Here is a 25113-nt window from a genome sequence, read left to right as displayed (position 1 = left end):
TATCACCAAGCAGCTTGGTGAGGTGACAACAGTTGGTGCAATCATTTGCAAATGGAAGAAACACAAAACTACTGTTAGTCTCCCCAGATCTGGTGCATCATGCAAGATCTCACCTCATGGAGTGTCAATGATCATTAGAACAGTGAAGAATCATCCCAGAACTATACATGAGGATCTTGTCAATGATCTCCAGGCAGCTGGGACCACAGTCACCAAGAAAACAATTGGTAACACACTACGCTGACAAGGATTGAAATCCTGCAGTGCCCGTAAGGTCCCTCTGCTCAAGAAAGCACATGTCGAGGCCCGTCTGATGTTTGCCACTGACCATCTGAATGATGCAGAGGACGACTGGTTGAAAATGTTGTGGTCAGATGAGACCAAAATCGAACTCTTTGGCATTAATTCAACTCGCCATGTTTGGAGGAGGAGGAATGCTGCCTATGACCTCAAGAACACCATCCCAATTGTCAATCATGGTGGTGGAAACCTTCTGCTTTTGGGGTGTTTTTCTGCTAAGGGGACAGGACAACTGCACCGCCTCAAAGGGACGATAGACGGGGAATTTACCGTCAAATCGTGGGTGTGAACCTTCTTCCCTCAGCCAGGGCATTGAAAATGGGTTGTGGATGGGTGTTCCATAATGACAATGACCCAAAGCACATGGCCAAGGCAACAAAGGAGTGGCTCATGAAGAAGCACATTAAGGTCCTGGAGTGGCCTAGCCAGTCTCCAGACCTTAATCTGATTGAAAATCTGTGGAGGGAGCTGAAAGTTTGAGTTGCCAAACGTCAGCCACCAAACCTTAATGACTTGGAGAGGATCTGCCAAGAAGAGTGGGCCAAAATCCCTCCTGAGATGTGTGCAAACCTGGTGCCCAACTACAGGAAATGTCTGACCTCTGATTACCAAAAAGGGATTTGCTACCAAGTACTAAGTCATGTTTTGTGAAGGGGATCAGATACTTATTTCCCTCATGAACATGCAAATCAGTGCATAATTTGTTAGACGTGCATTTCTTTAGAATTTTTTGTTGCTATTCTGTCTCTCAGTTACAATACACCGAACATTCGATTTTTAGATTTTTCAGTTCTTTTTGAGGGGGCAAACATTCAAAATCAGCAGGGGATCAATACTTATTTCCTTCACTGTATGCATGATTGTCTAATCCTTGCACTACATAGTTGCAGCAGATTCCTCCCTCACCAGCTGAACTGGATTAAAACGTATTTACATATTTATATTTCCATCTGTGTCTGCTGGAGAGATTTACCACTTTGTATCGATAGTCACAGTCCCCAAAAAAAAGTGAAAAATCCAAATTTGAGTTCTCACTAGACAAAGAGAGGAGGGTATGCTATCCATTTGGGACACATGTTCTGATAAGTCATCGCTGGGAATTCCCTTAACTTTAGGTTACTTGTCATTATCTATTGCATCTTCATTACAGGAAGTCAAGGGAAATCTCCCCAGCAGGACACAGCAAAAAAAAAAAAAACCTGATACATTAGGGAAAGTTTAAAACTGCTATCTAAAATAAAAATGTTTCGGCTATAAATTCACATTACCAACAAGTAAACACATATGCTTTCTCCATACCCAGTAAAGCAATTGTCACTCACACCTCTCTCATAACTTAAGCTTTCAGCACTGCTATGGCAATGACAAAAAAATGGCATCAGTCCTAATAAGTAAAAAGAAAAAAAAAAAAAAATCTGCTGTAAGCCTTAAACCTTATAGTTCCAACATACACAAAAACCTTCAAATACTAAAATGCCTAAAACAGCGCAACCCTCTTTTCATTACATATTATATACTATTACCTAGATATGTGTTTTAATAATTATTCACACAGAACCTGTGAGTATTGATTAACCACTAACATGGATTTCTCAATAAAAGGTAGGTTTAAATGTCCAAAGACAACCATAGCTTAAGAACTAAAACAAGTGACCCCACCTTCATCCACATGATGTTGAGAACACATTTCCAAAAATATTACATCCCCCTTGTGTGCATCACGTAAAAAAGGTACCTGTGACGAAGAACCTCACAAGTTCAATTTCTTCCATGAACTGGCTTGTGCATAAAATTCCTCATAATTGAGTCAAGATGAAAGGGTTGTTTCACAACAAAATGTGTTCTTAAGAATATTACTTACAAAACCAGGCCATAGATGGTGCAAATTTCTTTCCTGCAACCGTGGGTTGCAGGAAAGAAATTTGCTTGATTCCCCCATCAACACAGTGTTGATAGGGGAATTACTGCCACAGAGCCATTGTATTCTCCTGGTGGGGGGGCGTCCCCTTCAGAAGACCGTGCTTATTGCTAGTGGCTATAACAGCCGATACCAATAATCGCAGAAGGCTGGTTGTACCAAAGTTGATCAATCAACTTGGGTAAAATCAGCCTGCCCATACATGGTTAGCCAAGAATCAAACTGTCTATGGCCAGCTTAAGGTCCCCAGTAATTGGAAACTTAGCCTGAATGAAGAGATTGGGAAGTAGACAATGAAGGCTCATGTTACCAATACAAACGTTTAGGTTATGAGATCTGAAAAAATCCCATTATTCAGCATGTAAAAGCAAACATGTAAAACACCTAAAACCTAATCTTCTAGTTGCATAACATGAGTTTATAAATGTTTGGGTAGGACTGTCTTGTACAGCAGGCAAGATTTAATGGCATTTTTCCAAAGATCAGTAAAACATTGCACATCTTCCCTGCCCCCCATGGTATGCTTTCTGCAAAACATGTTCACTTTAAAGAAAACTTGTGCTGAAAGAAACGTGGAGGCAGCCTCAATGGCGTTAAAATTTCCTAATCACTGTCCCTGAACAAGTAAGCAACTAAAGAGTTCTGACTTCGCTGACTGGAAGCAAATTCCAGGTCAGTAACTTTACTTTTTCCGTGCAGGGCAAAGCAATAGGTTCACTTTAACCGCTTCCATACCGGGCACTTTTACCCCCTTCCTGCCCAGGCCATATTTCAGGTTTCAGCGCTCTCACACTTTAAATGACAATTGCGCGGTCATACAACATTGTACCCAAACTAAAATTTTATCATTTTCTTCACACAACTAGAGCTTTCTTTGGTGGTATTTAATCACCGCTGGGGTTTTTATTTTTTGCTAAATTAACAAAAAAAGACCGAAATTTTGAAAAAAAAACCCTGTTCTTTGTTTGTTATAAAAGTTTGCAAATAATTAATTCTTCATAAATTTAGGCCGAGATGTATTCTGCTACATGTCTTTGGTGAAAATAACCCAAATTACAATGTATTTTTTAGTTTGTAGGAAAGTTAGAGTTCACAAACTATGGTATAGATCAATCCTGAAGTACTGACGGCCAATCTAATTTCTTGAGGTCCAAGAATGTCAGAATAGTACAGATATCCCCCAAATGACCCATTTTTGCAAAGTAGACAGTCCGACGTACTTCATAAGAGGAATGGCGAGTTTTTTGAAGTTGTATTTTTTTTCTCATAATTTTTCGGAAAATTAAAAAAAAAAAATGAAAAAAATTATTTTCATTTTTTTTTTTTACATACTGTCACCAGTGCAGTACAGCATCATCATATAACTGGCATGGCGTTGAACAGGGACACTGACTGGTGACAGTATGAAAAAATGTTTTTTTAAAATTGTTTTTTATTAATTTTAAATTTTTTTCTTTAAGATTTTTTTTTTCATATTTCACTATGACCAAAGTAGTACAATGTTACCATAGTAACATTGTACTACTTTGGGGAAGTGATTTTTTTTTTTTTTACACAATTTGCTTATAGCAAAGCAAGCATTTACCTGAATGACATCAATTCAGGGTTTTTTTTTGTGCTTAGCTGTGATTTGGCCACAGCTAATCACATGACATGTGCATGTGATCGCTGTGACCATTCACAGCTAGACACTAGTATACAATGGATGGCATGAATGAAGCCATCCATTGTATACAACTGTCATGTGACCTGCTGTGATTGGTCACAGGTCACATGGTACCAGCAACGGGGGCCGGTACTCAGATCTGTCATCGGCCGTGTCCAAGGTACTGGAATGCTGCCTGGAACTGAATACTGAAACTGCGCATGCCCAGGAGTACGCCATATGGCGTCCACCCGGAAATCTAAAGCATTTTTCCAGTCGCCAAATGGCTATTGACCGGGGCGGCTAATGGTTAAAATACAAAACTACCAGCTGAACCTTCTCAACCTCCCTTTCCTCCGCCTCCAGCAGCAGATAGAAAATGCTGTGTAAGCTGCAGGTCACAAACTTGAGCTTCTACAAGGCTGGGGACTCGCTTTTCCTTCTTCTATGACTGCACAGGAAGCGTAGTAGGCAAAGCACCAGCATCTTTACTAGTGAGGAAGTATAGTGAGCAAATGCATGGTATGTCTAAGTGACTGACTAAACTGCCACTTAAAGCAGAACGAAACCCTCACATAATCCTTGAAGTTTTCCCTATACAGGTTTTCTCTTTGCTGAGGCTCCTCTCAGGCTCCTATGGTTTTAGAATTGGTACAGCAACAGAACATATTTGTGGGGACTAGGACTATGTGCCAGCACCCTGTACAGTAAAGGAAATAAGTATTTGATCCCCTGCTGATTTTGACTCACTCACAAAGAAATGATCAGTCTAAAAATCGAAAGGTAGGTGTATTGTAACACAGACAGAATAGCAACACAAAATTCAAAAGAAATGCATGTGTAACAAATTATGCACTGATTTGCATGTTCATGAGGGAAAGAAGTATCTGATCCCCTATCATTCAGCAGAATTTCTGGCTACCAGGTGTCTTTCAAACAGGCAACAAGCTGAGATTAGAAGCAGTCTCTTAAAGGGAGTATTGCTAATCTCATTTTGTTGCCTGTATAAAAAGATACCTGTCCACAGGAGCAATCAAACAATCAGATTCCAAACTCTCCACCATGGCAAAGACCAAAGAGCTGTCCCAGGATGTCAGGGACAAGATTGTAGACCTATACAAGGCTGGACTGGGCTACCAAACTATCGCCAAGCAGCTTGGTGAGAAGGTGACAACAGTTGGTGCAATCATTCGCAAATGGAAGAAACACAAAACAACTGTCAGTCTCCCCAGGTCTGGTGCACCATGCAAGATCTCACCTCGTGGAGTGTCAATCATGAGAACAGTGAGGAATCAACCCAGAACTACACGTGATTATTTTGTCAATGATCTCCAGGCAGCTGGGACCACAGTCACCAAGAAAACAATTGGTAACACAATATGCTGACAAGGATTGAAATCCTGCAGTGCCTGCAAGGTCCCTCTGCTCAAGAAAGCACATGTCCAGACCCGTCTGCCTCATTCAAATGTTCAGTGGCAAACTTCAGAGGACGACTGGTTGAAAGTGTTGTGGTCAGATGAGACCAAAACCGAGCTCTTTGGCATTAACTCAACTCGCCGATTTGGAGGAAGAGGAATGCTGCCTATGACCCCAAGAACACCATCCCAATTGTCAATCATGGTGGTGGAAACATTATGCTTTTGGTGTGTTTTTCTGCTAAGGTGACAGGACAACTACACTGCATCAAACGGACGATGGACGTCAAATCTTGGGCGAGAACCTTTTTCCCTCAGCTAGGGCATTGAAAATGGGTTGTGGATGGGTGTTCCATGATGACAATGACCCAAAACACACGGCCAAGGCAACAAAGGAGTGGCTCAAGAAGAAGCACATTAAGGTCCTGGAGTGGCCTAGCCAGTCTCCAGACCTTAATCCAATTGAAAATCTGTGGAGGGGGCTGAAAGTTTGAGTTGCCAAACGTCAGCCACCAAACCTTAATGACTTGGAGAGGATCTGCCAAGAGGAGTAGGCCAAAATCCCTCCTGAGATGTATGTAAACCTGGTGGCCAACTACAGGAAACATCTGACCTCTGTGGTTGTCAACAAGGGATTTGCAACCAAGTACTAAGTCATGTTTTGTGAAGTGGATCAAATACTTATCTCCCTTATGAACATGCAAATCAGTGCATAATTTGTTACACATGCATTTCTTTTGAATATTTTGTTGCTATTCTGTCTCTGTTACAATACACCTACCATTCGATTTTTAGACTGATCATTTCTTTGTGAGTGGGCAAACATTCAAAATCAGCAGATCAAATACTTATTTCCTTCACTGTAAATCACCAGGGCTGCTTGTAGGCCAATGTCAGAGTTGCACTAAAACCAGCCGTAGACTGTTCAAATCTCAGCCAGTTTAGCAGGGACCCGCTGAAATTTGAACCATGTATGGACAGGCTGAATGTACCCAAGTTGAGTGATCGATCAACTTGGGTACAACCAGCCTGTCGGAGTTCACATGCATTTATTGCTATAGCAGCTATTGTAGCCGCTAGCAGTAATCACTATTCTACCGGCGGGGAACACAATGGCTTCGTGGGAGGAATTCCCCCCCCCCCATCAACACCAGCTGTGTTAATGTGGGAATAGAATTATTTTCTTTCCTGCCCGTGGTTGCAGGAAAAAAAAATTGCTCCATCCATGGCTGGCTTAAATAAGCATGTTCACCCAAAAACAGAGGGAGCTTTACTAAAACTGGTACACAGAATCTTGAGTAGGTGAGCATTATACCAAACCATCTTCTAGGGTTTCTTGTGAAAGCTTACATTGAACAAGCTGAAATTAAAAGCTGATTAGTTACTATGCATCGATGTACCAGATTCTGTGCGTGCTAATTTTTGTAAATCTCCCCCAAAGTGTCTGTGGATACAACTTGCTGGTTTGATTTAAAGTGGTTTTAAAAGGGTGAATGTTTTTCTGTTTTACCTTCATGCATTCTATGCATGAAGGTAACAAACCTGCAGTGTGCAGCTCACCCCCTTTTTCACTTACCCGAGTCCGATATCGATCCAGCAACATGCACGAGAGCAGTGGCTCTCTCCCCTCAATGGCTAAGACACAGCAGTGAGAGCTACTGGCTGTCGCTGCTGTCCATCACTGCCAGTGAAGAGGGAGCAGGGGGTGGGACTGAACCGTGCTCTGTGCATCCCATAGACACACAGAGCCAGGTCAGGAGTGAGGACGCATGAGTGCCTCCAAAGCACACAGCTGGCTCTTGGGTCACTTCGAAAAGGGGAGGGGTCAGAAGCACCAATGGAGGATCTGAGAAGAGGAGAATCAGGGCTGCTCTGTGCAAACCCATTGCACAGAGCAGGCAAGTATGATGTATTATTTAAGGAAAAAAAAAAATTTAACCTTTATAACCACTTTAACTGATAGCAAGACTTATATTTAAAAGGATTAAACTTTTAACATTACAGAAACATGCAAAAGAATATATGGCTTAAAGTGGTAGTAAACTTGGTTTTTCAACTTTTACATACAGGTAAGGTTACCTGTTGGAAAAAAATTTATATTTTGCTGGATCGCAATCATGTCATGGCTTTTGTGCGTATGTGATGAGTGACGTCATCATAGCTCAGTCATTCAAACAACCACGGTTGACTGGGTGAAGATGGAAGCCCTGTCAGCGGTGACAGCCACTAGAGAACTTTGTTTTAGAGGCAAGTCTTCCATAGTGTGCTTTTATGCCGTAAATACAAACACATTATTCCATTATCTTGCAAGGGGCCTGTAAACCCCCCCCCCCAGTGCTTTAGGGGTTTGTGTTTAAATACACTTTACATGAACCCATTGCTTTGCCCAACATGGGAAAAAGTCCAGGTTTACTCTTGTAGGTTACATTTACACAGGAAGTAAAAACAGGCAGTTCAGACAGGGTTTTAATGCTCCCTGACCACTCACATAAAAGACTATGCATTTGGAGGTCTTACACATGCCACAGCAAATTTAAACCAGAGTTTGGCATGTGCCATCATTGCTGCCTATTTCTCTCAGTTCAGGTTTACTTTAATATGGCATTTTCCATGTAGATATACATATATCTTGTGTGTGATTAAGTTAATAGTGATTAGAAAAGCGTTTTTGAGCACATACAATGGGCGTTTCTTACCTTTTCAAGACACCTAAAATATGGAGAAAATATCTACAAAACCAGGGTGGGATTTTTAATGGAAAAAAAAAATATTTTAGGTGAGGAGATATTTATGAGATGCTCTTTTTGAAAATGGCAGTACTGCTAAATAGGAAAACGTCTAAAATGGTTGTATTTTAGTATGGTATCATTCTGAAACTTATTAAAACCGCTCTAAATTAGGTTAAAATTTAAAAATTATGTGTAAGATTACACACAAAGTAAAACCAGTGTTGGATATATGTATATAATTGCATTGATAAATTAAGTAGCACATTTGCTAAACTAGGATATTAAAAAGGAACATGTAAATAGCTTAAACAGTGCTTGCTCTAGACATTCTGCGTGAGGACATGACTATTGATCCCTTCCCAAAAGCCTCCCAAAAGCCTTGGAACAATTATTTATTGGCTTCGTCTTCTGTTTTTCTTTTATTTGCTCCATCTTGGCATCCAGTAGAACAGCAATCACCAAACTGGAGAATTACCAGGTTGGGTGAGGAGATGCAGTTTTTTCCTGCTACATTATTCAAGTTCCACTTTTAGAGATTTGGTGTCAGTCGAGTTGGCATGTTCATAACCAAGAATTTAGAACACTGTTGCTTCAGGACCTTCTTAGAAATGGTAAGGGACTATGGGCACTATCGGCAATTAGTATGACTGTCCAAGGAACAATTACTCAGTGGAAAATTTACAAAGGGTCAGCCTTAACAAGAAGGAACCCTTGTATCTACAGTAGATTAGTGTGACATCAAGTGGGAAGAACGGCAAAGAATTTTAGGACTAAAACAGTAAAACATAAGTATGCAAGCAAACATACAAAAATGCTAGAACACACATTAATTCTTCAGGCTGGCCTTCCAAGATGTCCTGAGAGCCCACCTGAAATTCATAAGAAAACACAGACTCTGAAAATCAGAGTAGATAGGCCTTCCACAATGTAACGTCCGGTATCTAAACCAACTAATCCAAGGCCTGTGCAGTGTGATATAGGATGGGGAGGGAATGTCTGGACCATTATGGTGCCTGTGCTTGTAAGCAACCATCACTTCTGCCAACAAGCTTAACTACATCTAACATTTTTTTTAAATGATCAAAGTAGAAGAAAACTGATTGAATATTTATTATCGCTGCACTTTTTGGATCTCCCTCACAGAATATAAAACAAATGTAGAATCTTACACTCAATGGCTGCAAAAGATTCAGACCTGCACTTTTTAATGTTGCTTCCATTGTTTTAGCAGCACCCCAGATCTCTTTATGATAGCTTACACTTTAGGGCTCATCCACACGTGTGCAAATTATGAACAAAGCAATGCTTATTAACACGCCTATAGCATTTGTAATGTGTTTTTAAAAAACTGAAAAAGCATCAAGAATGTTTGGTAAATGCAAAAGTGCTGTTTTTCTAGGAGGAAGTGCTTAAAAGGGAAAGTGATGTAGAGGAAATAATCTGCTTTGAGGCGGGGTTAGGATTGTGGTGCGATAGACATTTTTGTGATTTTTTGTGCAAGATGGATTCATATATTTTGATCTCTGACATTTGGCTTGGTCCAACACGACTTTACTGAAATGAAAAACTGGAAATAATGCTCAATGCCTCTGCTCCTGCCTGGCACTGTCAATATTGCTGGCTGATGCTTTTTCCTGCACACAGAAGCAAATGTTACCACACAGCTGCTCTGTACAACCAGCAGTGGCTGGAGTTCATCTGTCCTAGATCTCTATTGTTTCCCAATGCATTCTGGGATGCAGAAACCTCCATTCTCTCTCCCCCAACACCCAGTTAATGCCATAAATGTTATAGGGTATTGACACACATGTAAACAGGCCCATAAAGTGAAATCAAGAAGAGATAGTAGAAATGTAATCTTTAAAACCCAACTTCAGGGGGGGGAAAAAAAAAATGTAATTTAATCAGCGCTTGTGCATTTATTATCTTACTCAGTCTTGATTCTAAATACCTCTTCCTAAGCCATACTGAAGTGTAATGACTTGAAGCCAGTTTCCTCTACAACTAATATCCTGCCCTGGGGATCAGACATTTTTGCCTGCTCATTATCTTCTTGGACACAAGTCCCCTTCACCACACCCCTCAAGCGCTCCTGCCTTTGGAGCCTATGATAGAGGACCTGGCTGCTGGAAGTAGCTTCTACATCAAGGAAGTCATATGGATATGTGAAAGAGAACAACAGGAAGTAAACCAAAGATGTTCTGTTCATCAGGTGACCACAACTGGGCATTTGGATAGGTTTTTTTCCCCCTCATATGAACAGTTTGGGAGGAGGGGTGGCTAATGTCCCATAGTTGGGCTTTATACTCCAATCCAACCTTTAAAACCAGTTTTGCAGATGTGTGATGTTGTGTTTTATATTCACTGCCTTCCATGAGCTAATTTAAAACCAAGAATAATTTAACACATTCATATTAACAATGCTTCTTCCACTGCTAACCCCCAAGTGTAATTTCTGGGCATAACAGAGGTAGAATAAGAATCATCAGTAACCTTGGACAAAATTTGTTGCAGATGAAAAGTGGCAAATGAAGCATCATTCAGAAATCACTATGGGTATTATCAGGCTGTCATACAAGTGGGAACGCTCATTAATATTTTAGAGTAACTACACCAGCTAAACTAGCTGTGATTGTGTAAGGAAAAGTACGAAGAAAAGGATCTCTACAGTACAATCCACAATGCTCACATGAAAAAAAAAAGGTGTAAAAAGTCTATTACAATTAACTGTTGTTGCCAATTTTATCTTAGAATTGAAAACAAATTACACAGGCTAGATCTGACTGGTCTGGGAATATATCAATTATTCTCTCCAGCTCTGACCGCAAATAGAATTGTCTGAAGGCCTGTTTATACGACAGAAGCAGAGAAGGGCTACTTGAAACAAAGAAAACATCTCTGGCCATCAAATATGTAGCACCAGTAACTCGGAAGTTTAGAGTGGAATTCAAGTCAAGTATCTCAGAAATCGCAATTAACAAATATGTAATTACAGCTGGAAGCATCCTCTATGTGCACAATTAGAACACATCTTCCCCTCTTTGAGACTGGTGCTCACCAATCTGTTAGGTAAATATAAAAACAGTGCTTAAGCTGTTTCCTTAGTCAACTCGCCTCTATACGGCTGCATATTGGTCAGTGAAGAAGTGGTAAGTGTAGTAGCACATTCTTCCATGTTCAACCCATTCCACATACACATTCAAAATCTTAGAGCCAGCTCACACCACATGCAGTAAGTTATATGGGTTCCAATGGCATAGTTCAGAACAGTGGCAGTGCATTCCAGTGCTTTTAAGTTCCAGAAAAAAAAAGTGCAACATGCTACTTTTTTGAAGAACTATACTAGAATGTAATAAAAAAAAGCATCAGAGCCCAGAATACAGAAACTCATCAAAAACACATTAAAAAAAGCACATGCAGAATAGCATCCGGAAAGTATGTGGAGGACTTTTTTGTGGTGTGAACTGGCCCATAGCACTCATGAAAAGGTGTTCAATTTGCTGTGTACAGATCTTTCATTTTTATAGATCCCAATGCAGCAGTATTGTATGATATGGGTCCATGCAAACCACCTCATTTTAGGTGACAGCATTTAGCTGCAAAAACTAGAAAAATCTGTGACTGTAGTCCTGCATAAGGACCAAACTGAACACTGAATGCCAGTAACATTTCCGTGTACAGGGACCCTATTGAACACCATGTAAATGTCAATGTGTAGCCAGCAGCAATGCTGATTGCACTTTGAGGTTTCTCTCTTCCTGAATGAGTCAGCCATCCATGAGGCAGCTCAAGTGCAGAATGAAATCTTCAGTATTGGCTGAGGTCATTCTACACTTGTGGCATGATTACATGACCGACTCTTTCAGGTGGAGATGTACAAATTAATAGTGTGTAATTTGCGGTGGCCCTGGGCTAGACATTGTTCATATTTACATGTTGGCCCTGTACAATCGTGGCAGCCAATAGGGTCCAGGTACACTGTATTTAAGTAAACATTACATACGTACAGACAACTATTAACCCACACAGCATCTCTCCCGTTAGAGCAAGGGGTATAGGGACTGACAGCTGTACTCCCAGCACTTAGTAAACAGTCAGTATGTTACCCCAACAATTCATATTCCAGATGTGTATGTTGTACTCTTTGTATTTATTTCTTCCTTTGTGTGAAACTCCTGGTGATCCTGCCAGTCCTACTTTCCTACTAAAAACGGACCACACTAGATTTCTAGCTGTGCTGGGGAACAACCTACATGTCGTCCCATTGCCAAAACTTAAGTCTGACACACCCTTACTGCCCAGCTCTTCACCAGAATGATTACTGTACTGCCTCCTGCTGCCCCCCCCCAGGCTCCTCCCTCATCTCTCATGTACTTTAACAGCACACAATTAGAGGACTCAATTCTGTATATTTGCCTAGAATTCCACTCCCAAGTTCATATGGTACTTTATTTTATTTAGCGCTATGAGAAAGGATTGTAAAAGGTTGTCTTAAAAAAAGTATCTTCTTACTGAAAGGAGTCCACTTCACTGGTGTATATCATGTTTTGGTTTTTTTTTTGCGAGTCTCAACTGTCCAACCTAACTAGGTTCTTAGTAAGGCTTTATAGTAAACGTTCAGTTTGGCTGCTAATTTTTCAATAGAGTCACATGATATATTGACCAGTAGCTAAAAATATTTTTTATATATATATATATATATATATATATATATATATATATATATATATATATATATATATATATGCCCAACAAGAATATACATCAACAATAATGCACTAAATAAAGTATCAAATGATTAATTTACCTACATAAAACCAGAAATCACCTATAACCTTCCACAATCTAATGTATGACAAACACATTTGGTCATTTTTAACAACGGAAGTGAATAAAACTAAAAATGTTATGTTCGGGGAAAGACCACACTGAGATAAATGTTTACCTTCTAGAAAGAACAGTGTTGTGTGTGGTAAACTATATGAACCTAGACTAAATGTATGGAAGTTCTAAATTAGAATATTTTTAAAATACAAAAATTACCCAGATGAAATAAAAGTGTTTATAGGTCATAATATCTGTAGACAGGTGATTACCCATTCCTAATGACCACTTCTCGCTCTTCCAACTGGTCTTCTGCTTGTGTTTTATTTGCTCTCCAGTTCCATTCGGCAGACTGTATCCATTTGAGATTAAATGACAACAGTGACATTTATAAATGTTTAGGTATAAAAAATTTGCCATATTTATGAAGGAAAGTCTCCAACACATTCCCGCTTCAGTTTTATTTTTTAATTCCCTTTGCTTTTTATTCCAGTTAATGACCAGCAATGCTAAATGAAAAACATTTTAAAGTGGAACTAAACATAAAATGTGACGTAGACACCAAAAATTTTAAAATAAAGGCCTATGTGTCCAGTCACACTTCTGCCCTCAAATGGTTCCTATAAAAGGTCTCTAGGTCATATCCTTTATATATCAGCACTATCTCTGTGATTGAAAGTGTTTAATGCACTATTCCAATCCATATGTGTCTTCTTTAGATTCAGCCTAACGCTTATTGCCATCAAGTGGGGGATAAAGATATTCACAAGAGGTACCTATTTTATCATTATCACTATTCTTCACTTGTGTTAGCTTACTACACACCAAGGGTTGCACCCTTGCCTTATCTTTTTATTTGGTTGCACCAAAAGTTTAGTTTAGATCAGTAAATCTTTTCTTCAAGGGAAAGATAAAGCTGTCATTGATAGAACAGCTCAATGTTAGAGGCAGCAGACAGCACCTTTTGACATATGAGGCCCAGAGAACTGAATGGCTATTCATTCTAAGCAAAAACACAACACAAACCGCTGCTGCCATGTGGTTCCTAGTGAAAGTGTAAGTAGATTTTGTAGTTTCCACATGGATAACTAATTGCCCATCAATTTTACAACTGCCGACAAAAGAAAATGATCTATAATTAAAAGGACTCTGCTTCAATATAGTTCCTGCTCGGCTTCAAAAATGGGAATGCTTCCTTATACACTGGAAGATAATTCAAGAAGAACATTGCTTTGTCCTGTTGCTATTTGATTTTTCGTGAACTCTCTAGACTGTTAAGTGTTTTGTTTTTTCCCTCTTCCACATCCGAGGTCTGCAATAGCATATAAACAACCAAGTTTCCGCTGCCGAGAGCTTTCCCTCCAAGCACCCACTTTCTTATTCTTACCAATGCCCCATCAGAGTAGAGTGAAGGATCATCTCATCAGCCAACAATAAAATAGAAGAGGCTAGTTCAGCTATCAATCCAGGAAACTCTGTTGATGTTTACAACTTGTGTGTATATATCTGCAAACCTAGATATTACAAGCAGTCATTCAAGGACTTCTAAGAGCTGAAAATAACAGCTCCTCAAAAAGCAAATTCTACTTACCTGTCCATACCACATACAATCTGAAGAAAATATCCTGCTTCCCTTCACCCCCCCCATAACCCTGCTAAACAGCATGGATAGAGTAATCTCTTCAAGCAGCAAATGTACCCAGAGGCTGCTGTGCTGTGATGGCAGCTATGATATAGTCATTGTTGGCCAATAATTTTTCCACTCAACTCCATTGCTTTTTTTCCCCAGTCAAGTTCTGTCAAGGCCAGGTGGTGCTAACAGAGCCACACACAGCTCAAATTGTCTAATTCAGCAGGAATTGGCTGAAACCTGTATAGTTTTACAGAAATAATTTCAACATTTGGCACCTTTGAAAATATAAGACGCCAGCAGCCCCCTTGCATTCTGTAGTTCTATCTTTCGATTACTACAGGATACAATGAAAAGAACCAGAGGGCAGGATTTTTTCTATACACTTCCTTCTTTAATGCAGTGACATTCATCACTGCAGGCAGTGAGACAGGTAAATATAAAAGGTATGCTTTACAGAGAGCTGATAGATTCAGGTTTGCTTTAAAGTGACCCATGCCATTCCTTTTAGCTATTCTATTTTGAATTTTGAGGAGTTGTAAGCACTTTATCGTTTCCCTCTCTTACAACCCTGCTCTAATCATCCCTAGATTGCAGTTGTGAAAACTGTAAAGATCATCTTTACGCCTCAAGTCCAACATGTTTTTGTTACGTCTTCTTGGATACAATGAAATCATCCCTCAATTGACTGGATTTGTCACCCCCCTTCCCCATTTGCTGTGGTTAGCAAATAGGGGGAAAAATTTACTCCAACCATCAAAATGTTGATAGTGGAAACAATTTTTACAGTTTTCACAGCTGCTATCTGGGAATTGTTAGTGATCTGTTACATTGACAGGGAGAAATGCAACAGCCTCTGTGCACAGGTACAGTTATGTATGTCATATAGGAAAGGCACAAACTACTTGAAGAAGCTAGCGATCATAAGATATGGCTTTCAGTGGCACAAACCTTAGAATTGTTCAAATGTACACTAAGTTTATAAAATGACCAGTCAAGTTTTAGATGAACAGTCAAAATATACACACTCATTTCATAGTTTAAGCTCAGAAACGGTCTTATTCTCCCTAAGTGAGACATCAAGAGGATCTGCAAAAAAAAATCCACTTATGTTTTCTGTATAGTGATAAAAGGGAGGTTTGCCTCGTCTTCTGTTCTTTATGTACAGAATCTTACAGATGGGTTTTGGATAATGAACAGAATGAAATCAAAACGTTACAGGATTTCTTTCCCATTGCTACCTGCCAAAGCCAGCACCATCAACGATGAACTTAGCTTCTGCAAAATATAACACCCAACAAGTTTGACAAACTTGATAGGTCAGCCTAAATTTCTACAAGCCATGTCTGGCCTAGCTGCTATATTAGTAAATGAACTAAGCAAATAATCAAATTCTCAATTTGATCTGTTGCATAGAAACTCTGCACGAAGTGCAAACAGCTCCAGAAGGAAAATATGGAGTGTTTTCATGAAAATGACAGAGGAAAAAGTTTAGTTCCACTTTAAACTCGTCTACTGTTTAATGATTTTTGCAATCTGGTGACTAGTATTTTTACTCTATATTGCTTCAGATTTTAGAACTTTGCAGTCAGTTAGGAGTTCTTGTCTCAAGATGTACAGTACATAGAATATTGCTGAATGTGCTTTTTTAAATGATAGCTTCCAAGTGTCATCACTTATTCCTACAAGTGCCACTTGCCTTCCTACTGCAGTATAACAACCTTAGATGAGTTGCTCTTGTATGAAGCACAAATATTGCACTTTTTATTAGACAGATCAAGTCAGTCCAACAGAAGACACCTTAGCATTCAGGAAGTTAGAGAAAACTAGAAGTTGGAAATAATGTTCCTCAAACAAGTTCAAAAGTAAGGAACTCAAGGTAACTTTTGATACAGTCCCGGGCAACTGCAGCCTCATGGCACAACACAGGCATTTTTTCCCCCTAAAGGTCACAGGTGTTAAAGTATGAAAAAATGCAGAAAACTTGTGTGCATATAATAATAATAATAAAAAAAATAATAATGCAGAAGTGACGTTTTATTCAAATCTCAGCTTTCAGTCTTGAAATCCCTGAGTCCATCAATGTGAATGTTCACCTTGACAAAAAAAAAAAAAAAAAAAATCCAACTGTAGTGCATGTTGTACTTACCCACCTGTACCGGTGTATTGTGGTGGATATAATTTGTAATTACAAAGAAATAAGATTGTCAAAACAAAATACCTGCTCAAAAGACCAATTTAAACTTGTATGGGAAGAAACAGGAATTAGCTAAAAATGTATTTAACTACCTATAAACCAATGTGTGTATGGTGTCAAAAGAATATAGTTTTAGGTAAGTGGCCTGCTGGGTTTATAAAAGGATGTATAAATAGTGTAAGCAGTCTTTATTTGAGGTGGGTTTCCTTTTTTTATACAGTAGGTGAAAAGTTAGAAATTTTGTCATAATTTCATTGCTGCCATGTTCTCCCTTGTGGAGATAAAACCATCGCTTCTCACCCTGATGTCCACCGCCACACAGGTGAGGGTACTCTTTGCGGCAGAAATAGCGGCAAAAAAAAAAAAGTATGGTCTGGCAGCACATCAAGGGTTAGTAACCTTAGCATCCTCTAACTGCAGTCTTAGATCAGTCCACAGACTTGCCTTAGAAAGCTCATCTGCAATAGCTTGGAGTATTTTATACAAAAGGAAAAGAAAAAAAGATTTTTTTTTTTTAAACTCCTATTTCTCAATCAAAGAATGTGCAACAAAATGTATACTATATATTGGTTTTCGATTAGTGGAGGTTGTAAGAAAAAGTGAAACAAACAGATCTACCTTAAAATCATTATTATAATAAGGATTTATACAGTGCTAATAGTTTTAACTAAGTGTAATGCTTGTCCACACCATGTTTAAAATGTTGTGTTAAATTATACCTGATGAAACATACAGGTATGAAATCCATCATCTGATATGCTAAGGACCTTCAGTCCTCCCCAACTCAGGGCATTAGAGAAAAAAAAAAAAAAAAAAAAAAAAAAAAAGCTAAAAATGTTCCACCATTACAAGCTGTCTAATGATACATTTTTTCAGCAAAACCCAGACTCTAATAAAGTTGCAATCCAGGTAAATATTGTCAATACAAGAGCCATTTGAAATCTACTTGAATATGGGCTTGGTTTTTTTATTTCAGATCTGTGCAGTAATCCAGCATGAAACAGCTCCTGTACCTTGCCTCTGTGCAGGAGTTCCCTGTAACAATCACCAGTCACTGCTGCCTTCTCAACCTCTGTATATTTCTTGCAAAGGCTGACTGGTCTTCTATCTCACCCCTTGTAGTTTTTCAGAAGGTGGCTCGTTCGTGCGGAGACCACCAGTATCCCACCACCATCACTATACAGCCAGGCGATGACACTTTCTACAATGTACTATACAAGGGCATTTGGTGTGCATAACGTCAAATTATATCATGTGTGACTATTAGTTTTTGAGCCTGGAGTTCAATTTTAAATATAGAGGAGAATGGTTTGTAACTCAAAGAGAAATCTAATTAAACAAAAATGCAATATATTGCAGCTCATCAGTCCTTAGATTGTGTCTAAATTTCTTTATTTTTCAGGCTATTTTCAGCAAGGGCAAAAATAACTGGCGACCTTGCCAAACTGCAGTGTCCTGGTCATTTCTAGTGAAATGAACTAAAGCACTTCTGTAAAATGTTAATTTCCAGCACCCATGTAATGGAGATTAAGACCAAACACATGTGTAAAGTCCAACCTGGATAATAACCATTGCTCCCTTTACAGAAACAGTAGAGGAGTATTTCAGTAATAAATAGTGAACATAAAAAGCAGCCTGAAAAAGATAAACCAACAAAGCCACCACATCCAAGGATTGATAAACGGCAATATAATTACATTTTTCTCTTTGGGTTTAGAAATGCTTTAATTGCTTGGCACCAACTGTATGCATATATGAGGCCTCTCGGCTGGTGGGCCTTAACGCCAAGAGGCTGCATATATGCGTACTTGAATGTAAACACAACTGTGCCGAGAAGGAGCGCCATGTGCGCTCTCAGCACAGATGTTGGCGACTACAGAAAGCTCCCGTTCTCTACTAGTGATCGGAAGCTTTCCAATCATGTGACCACTGTGATAGCCAATGATGGTGGCCACATGATCAGAAACCTCACCCCACCTCCCGGCATCTGAAAACCTTTTAAGGGCTGGGAGTTGCTGGCGACGAGGGGTTAAGATTAAGATGGATTTCCAAAACTAAAGGATTTCATACCAGCAATACTGATCACAGTAAGGGGTCTAACTAGTGTGTATGGAATCTCCCAATAAGTATCATGTCCTCCAGATGAGTTGAAATACAAACGAATAAGATTTGTTTTTGTCCAAGAAACCTGGTTAGTCTTCAGATTGATAATCATTACACACAGCACAGATTTAGAACCAAATTTTATTTAGGAATAAATTGCAATACAAAAAGCAAAGTACATCCTTCTTGGACAAAGTAAATTGTCTAAAAAATACCAAAGTTAAATAAAAGGGTTACCATTCCACGTTAATAAAAGACCCAGGCGTCCAGCTGAAGGCTTGTGGGCTGATAAGGTTTAAAATAGCCGTTGACAAAATATTACCTAAAAGCATGTATTAGACACATGCAATCTAACAAAAAAGAGGAGAATGTGGAATCCTAAAAGGTACATTATTACAAAATCAATATGTTGAATGATGCAAGATTTTAAAGGGTTTAGATTTTAGTATGGGTAACAGTATTGTCAGTGGTTGATGTAAAGTGTTTTTCAATTAGAAAGTATGGTACCTCCTATCTAAGCAACGCAATATCCTGCTAAAATCTAACTTGCATGAAAGAAAATAAAAAAATAAAATTGGATTTGCCAAGAGTCACTGATTCTCTCCCTCTACAGGTTGCCTAGTCTAGTATCTACATCCCTCTGGTCTGATCATTTCCATAACTTTAGGTGAAATCCTTCAATGCCTCTTTAAAAATGTTTACTAGTGCATATTATATACATAAACTAGAACTAAACTAAAATGTACCTAAATGTGTTTAGAAGGATGGGGATTGAAAGGAGGCAAAGACGAGGGCAGAAGACATTAGCACCTTTGGCCACTCCTATTTCTACAGGTGATTGTACGAATGTGGCACTTAATTCTGCACATACGCAGTGCTATCCTACATTCCCACTATATAAAGTAACTATATAGAATTGAATTGTACTGGTTTACGTGAACAATTTATAATGCTCGAGTACAGGTTTTTTTCCAGGTATATTTGACATGGTAGTAAACTTTAATTTTGCTAATGTGCCATAGTACTGGGTCACAGCTACAGCAATATCTCTGCACCTTTAGTTAGAACTTACATTTGACATTATGTGTATTCTACAGTGTATTATTGTAACATTGAATCTGTGTGACAAACCCATTAGGAAAATTGAAAGAAGTTGCTGCCATCCTACAGTAATACTGTAAGAATATCATATGGAAACAAGCCTTTCAATGTATACTGTGGTGAAAACGGCTTACCTTTACTCAGACGCACATCATCTAGGTTAGGTATGACAAGAGCAAAGTGCAGTAACCTGTAAAGTATAAATGATGCAGGTTCTGCAAGCCTGCACAAATCAAAAGGCTGGCCAGTGTCAAGGAAGCAGCACATCTGCAAAGTTGCTCCATGTATCTTCTTCCTTCTCTATATATATAGATGCATGTTTTTCCTCACTGCATTATCACAAGCTTCTTTAGCTTTGAAAAATCCTTGCCACTAGTTCAGCTTCTAGTATATATAACCTACTAAATTGTGTCTGTATATTTTTGATAGATTGCTGAATATTTGTTAGGTGTAGTATAAGAGCCGTTTTTAATTTCACTGGGAATGGCTCCAAGACATGCTGTCCCTTGTATCTGTTAGTGTTAAATGTATATTATAATGCTGGCAATACACATAGGAAAATTTAACCATTTTCAAAACACTTATTGCAAAAACATAAAACAAAGCAAGCCAATATTCCACCAATCCCTACCATAGAAATGCGAATATATAAAATCGTAGACTGCCTTCAACTGTTTAACCACTTTTGCAATAAAAATTGGGTTAAAACTGGTTGCCTGACCTGTGCATGCTTCGCATAAGATGAAACAAAGTGAACCACAGATGTGACATGTATAAATATTAGATAAAGCAATTTCTGTAATCATTGGATCCTTACTAAAATTGTGCAGGTCCATAAAGGGTAATCAATATTAAAATAAAAAAAAAAAAAAAAAGTATCACCTGCTACCTCCTAACATTATTTCTATTTAGCTTAATGTGTGATTATTCATCAGAGCTGTGCAAAATTAGTTAAGCTGTATGTGTTTGAACAAAAAGGTAAAAACACTGAAAAAGTGGAGAAATTTTAAAGCTTAATTTTGAAAACTATCCTAAGACAGAGTATAGAAGTCCTAACGAGTAAAAAAAAAAGAAAAGAAAAACATTATGACGAATGCCAACCTGGCACTTTAAATACTCTACCACCTGACTCAAAGGAAAGTGCCAAAATGTCTATGCAAGAAAGCAATCCTGGAGACCGCAAAACATGAAATGTAGTTGGCCTATGTGACTTGCCACCATGTCACTGAAGACTACTGACTGTAGACCAGAGCAGAGACTTACAATGTTCGCTATATTTAATGTGCAGAGCATACAAATTGATAAGGAAACTACTACACAGATCTAGTAAAATTATAAAATCAAGTGACTAAGAAAAAGCTAGAGGAGATTAACAATTTATTTGCAATTAGGCCAATTTGTTACAAAGTGCCTTTAACACCAAGATTATTAAACTGATAAAAATTTCAGATCTTGGCTCTACATCAGAACAGAGGGTGAACTCTGGTGCTTATACAAAGGCATATCACCACTGCTGAATGTTGGTGAGAATCGGTTTCTAAAATACCATATAAACCCTAAAAAAAACAAACCCTAAAAAGGTTTAGCCTAGGATAAGAGGGGGCATTTACTGTACAAAAAGAGGAACTCAGCAGGGTGATCGCTCAATGAGCAGGCGTGTGACACAGGAAGTGGCAACCAGTGGTAGAGATGTGGTACACTTCCATGCGTGGATAACAAGACTAGATGGAAAAAAAATCTGAAATGTTTGGCAGATAAATCATGAATGTACTTCAAATGAGCATTAAGTTGTTTTGCTGAATTTCCGCTTTAATGCTTGTCATTACTAAAAGGATGCAAGCTAATGTAATTCTTAGAGCCAAGTTCATAGCACACAAATGCACTCCAGATTTGTTCCGGATGCTTTGCTGCATGTGTGTTTTTAACAGCTTCCAGATGATTGTTTTTCTTTTTTTCATTGTACTGGGGTCCGGGGCAGTTTTGATGCATGAGTGCATTCCACGCGAGTTTTACTGTGTTCCAGTACAGTTCTGTTCAGGAAAAACGCAGCACGTTCTACCTTATCTGGAACCAGAACACACTGAACTGCAAGCACTGGTGTGAACTATGCCACCGAAAACCATGTAACCCACTTTCTATGCGCTCTGGATGCAGAAAAAAGGAAAAAAAGCACTGGAACACATGTGGTGTGAACTAGCCCTGAAAGTGACATGTCAACAACCCAAAATGACTAATAATGGCTGTTCCCTGCAAAAGAAGGGGTTTAGATCTACCACTTCATTGGCCCGTTTCCTACCTGTGCTCCAGTCAAACACAGCCTCCATCAGACTCTTTGGCATTCACGTCTCCACACTGTTGCTCCATCTGTTAACCCTTCTGTTACTACAGGACTCTGCGCGTGAGGCAGGGGTCAGAGGATGTCGGCATCTGACACTCCCAGGAAGTGTTAAATGTTGAAGAGTCTGAAGGAAGCTGCAGCACTGAAAACAGACTGAAGTGGGAGAGACATGGCGAGTAACACCAACATTGCAGATACAGACACTTGATTTTTTTGGGCAACTCATTTTAAAAGGACCATTGACCAGTTGCAAAATGTGTATGTAAAGCCAAAATGTCTTTAAGGTTTTAGATAGAATACGGAGGGCTTAAACCTTTATCAGGTTATTGTTCTGTTGCCGGTGTCGCATTGGTGGGTGGGGAGGGATTTCCTTCAACTTCTTGTCTGATACACAACAGGAAATGATGAAAAAATTCTGATGTAAACAGAATTCCCATCCTAGAAAGTTGTGACAAGAACTGGTGACCCCCTCTAAAAGTTTGAATATCCTGCTAGTGTCAAGTGAAAATGGTAACCAGGTCAAATAAGAGGGGCAACTTTTCCTGGTAAGCACACAGCAATAAACCAAGGGTCTAACACTTTCACATTTGCCTTTTATATAAGAAATTACAAGTGTGAAAGACTGTTTTGCTGGCTAAAGTATAAATGTTGGATCTGTGTAACTAAGAATACCTCTACTTGTCAACAAATTTTCTTCTCCATGTTCCCTAGAGAAGCTACAGCAGCTAGTGGGTAGACCCTTACTGTCAGTGGGCCATACAGATCTGAACTGATCAAGAAGAAAACTCTAAGATGCACTATAATTTTTCTGTGAAATTACACATTTGATAGATGTTTAAAGAAACACGTTTTCTGTGAATGTATCAAAACAAGAATGCCTCTCTAGATCATATGGTTAAATTAAGATATCACAAATATGACAAACGACATTCAGTGCAATATCTAAGTGTATTAAAATAATCCCATGTCTGTACAAGACTATTCTGAAAATACAGAACACATCCAGGAAGAATTAACTATACACCAAAATTACATTCAGCCTATGATCACCTAAAAACAATGAAAAGTTACACCATCTGGGACCAAACTATTACCCAGACATCAAAAACAAAAACTTGCCAATAATGTCACAATACTTGGCTACAAAACCAGGCTCTGGATTGTGCCTCATCTCATAAATTGAACAGAACCGCACACATTCAAGGATCCTAACTGAAACCAATGATTCTCAGCAACTATTCTGATTACATCACTACAGCAGTTTTGAGGAAGCATCGAAAGAATGACTTACCGTGAAGTGGGTTCAATGGACCAGAAGCATTATTTGGCCCTCCTTGTGGAGCAGCCCCAAATCCGTTTCCATTATCATCAGAATCAATATTTTCAGTTCCAAAAGGTAATGTATTTCCTTGAGCTACATCTGGTTCATTAGACAGGACACCTGCAGTAGCTAAGAAATAAAATGTCATTCACATGATTCCATTATAATCAAACACCATCGCCACCCAGTGTGCACAAATCTGGAACTGGGAGTCAGAAATTAGAAATTACGTTGTGCTTTATACACCAGTATTGCAATGATCTCTACCAATTAACATTGTCAAGAAGCAAAATATGTACAACATTGCTCATCTCCTGATAATGACAACTGTTAACCATTTGAGTCCCTAGTGCCAGGAATCAGTGGGTCCCATTGGGGACAGTCAGCATCTAGAACAATTCAATTCACACACATACAAAATAAAAAAAATTTATACACATATACATACATACACAAATACATATAATATATCTATACTAAAAATAAACTACAAATATTCCCTCCAAAAATGCATGGACAGGTAGCAACAACGATCAGCCCAATTTAATCTCATCTTAATATTAAGCTAGCAATTATTATAACCTGGTTTTGTCCACTGCATGCCTTGCAACGTAGCATAGAGAGAAGAATGATTTACTTCTAGGGATGAACCGAAATTTCGGCCAAAAATAGCCCTATCGGCATATTGCCAATAGGAAAAATTTAGCCAATAGAGGTGCCGACACAGGAGACATGTGTGTACCACAGAAGTGTGGGGTGGTTGAGAAAAGAAGTAGCAGAGCAGTGTATACAGTGACTGGCTGTCAATATATGTCAGTGCTGGTTTTTAAATGTAATTACCGGATTTCTTTTTCTTCACTATAGGTCATATAATTAGCTGTCACTTTCCTCCTAGTTAAAAGCAATGTTTCCTTTTAGTTTCTTTCCCAGAGTTAAAAGAAACAGTTTCCTTTTAGTTGTGACAGTTCCATGAGATATATTAAAAAAAAAAAAAAAAAAAGCCGGCAATTGCATTTAAAAACCAGCACTGACATAGTGACAGCCAGTAAGGGAGCCTCTCTGTATACACTGCTCCCTCATTGTTTGCACTGCTCCTCTCCTGCCCCGTCGCTCATATGCCATCACACTATTGATCCCCTATGTGATAGCAATAAAATCATATTTAAAAAAAAAATAAAAATATATATGAAAGAAAAAAAAAATACAAAAAATTGGAGCCTCCCCACCCCCATATACGCAGACATTTTGGTTCGGTTTTCGGCCACATGCATTCTGAATTTTCAGCATCTGTTTCAGCAGAATTTTCATTACGGTGCACCACTATTTACTTCTAAAATAAAACGCATACATTGAGAGAGCTTTACCATTCCAAATTACATTAAAAAAAAAAACAACCTAATGTGATCACTTTAGTCAACAGATTTTGATTATATTTATGGGGGTGCTCAAAAAATTCAAACGTTACCTATTTTTTTTTCCCTTTTTCAATAAGAACCCAAAAAAATTAAATATATGTGTTCAAAACTGTAACCAATTAAACACTGGTTCACACTGAATGAGACCTCGAAATCGTGCTACTTTACTTGAAGTAG

General features: G+C 38.7%; 1 protein-coding gene across 2 annotated transcripts in view; it reads right to left on the bottom strand.

The window, feature by feature from the left end:
• Positions 1-25113, bottom strand: part of LOC149452843 (uncharacterized) — a 131400-nt gene that overhangs the window by 29709 nt on the left and 76578 nt on the right. For both annotated transcript variants that reach the window (XM_089688940.1, XM_089688941.1), the window contains exon 19: positions 23492-23650. In XM_089688940.1, the coding sequence (XP_089545066.1) occupies positions 23492-23650 (159 nt within the window). The remainder of the gene's footprint in view (positions 1-23491; positions 23651-25113) is intronic.

This window comes from Staurois parvus, unplaced genomic scaffold, assembly GCF_062004578.1.
Source record: "Staurois parvus isolate SC_StPar_1 unplaced genomic scaffold, SC_StPar_1.0 ptg000461l, whole genome shotgun sequence".
Taxonomy (NCBI): domain Eukaryota; kingdom Metazoa; phylum Chordata; class Amphibia; order Anura; family Ranidae; genus Staurois; species Staurois parvus.
The sequence above is the reverse complement of the archived record's forward strand: the minus strand, read 5'-3'. Positions and strand labels throughout refer to the sequence as shown.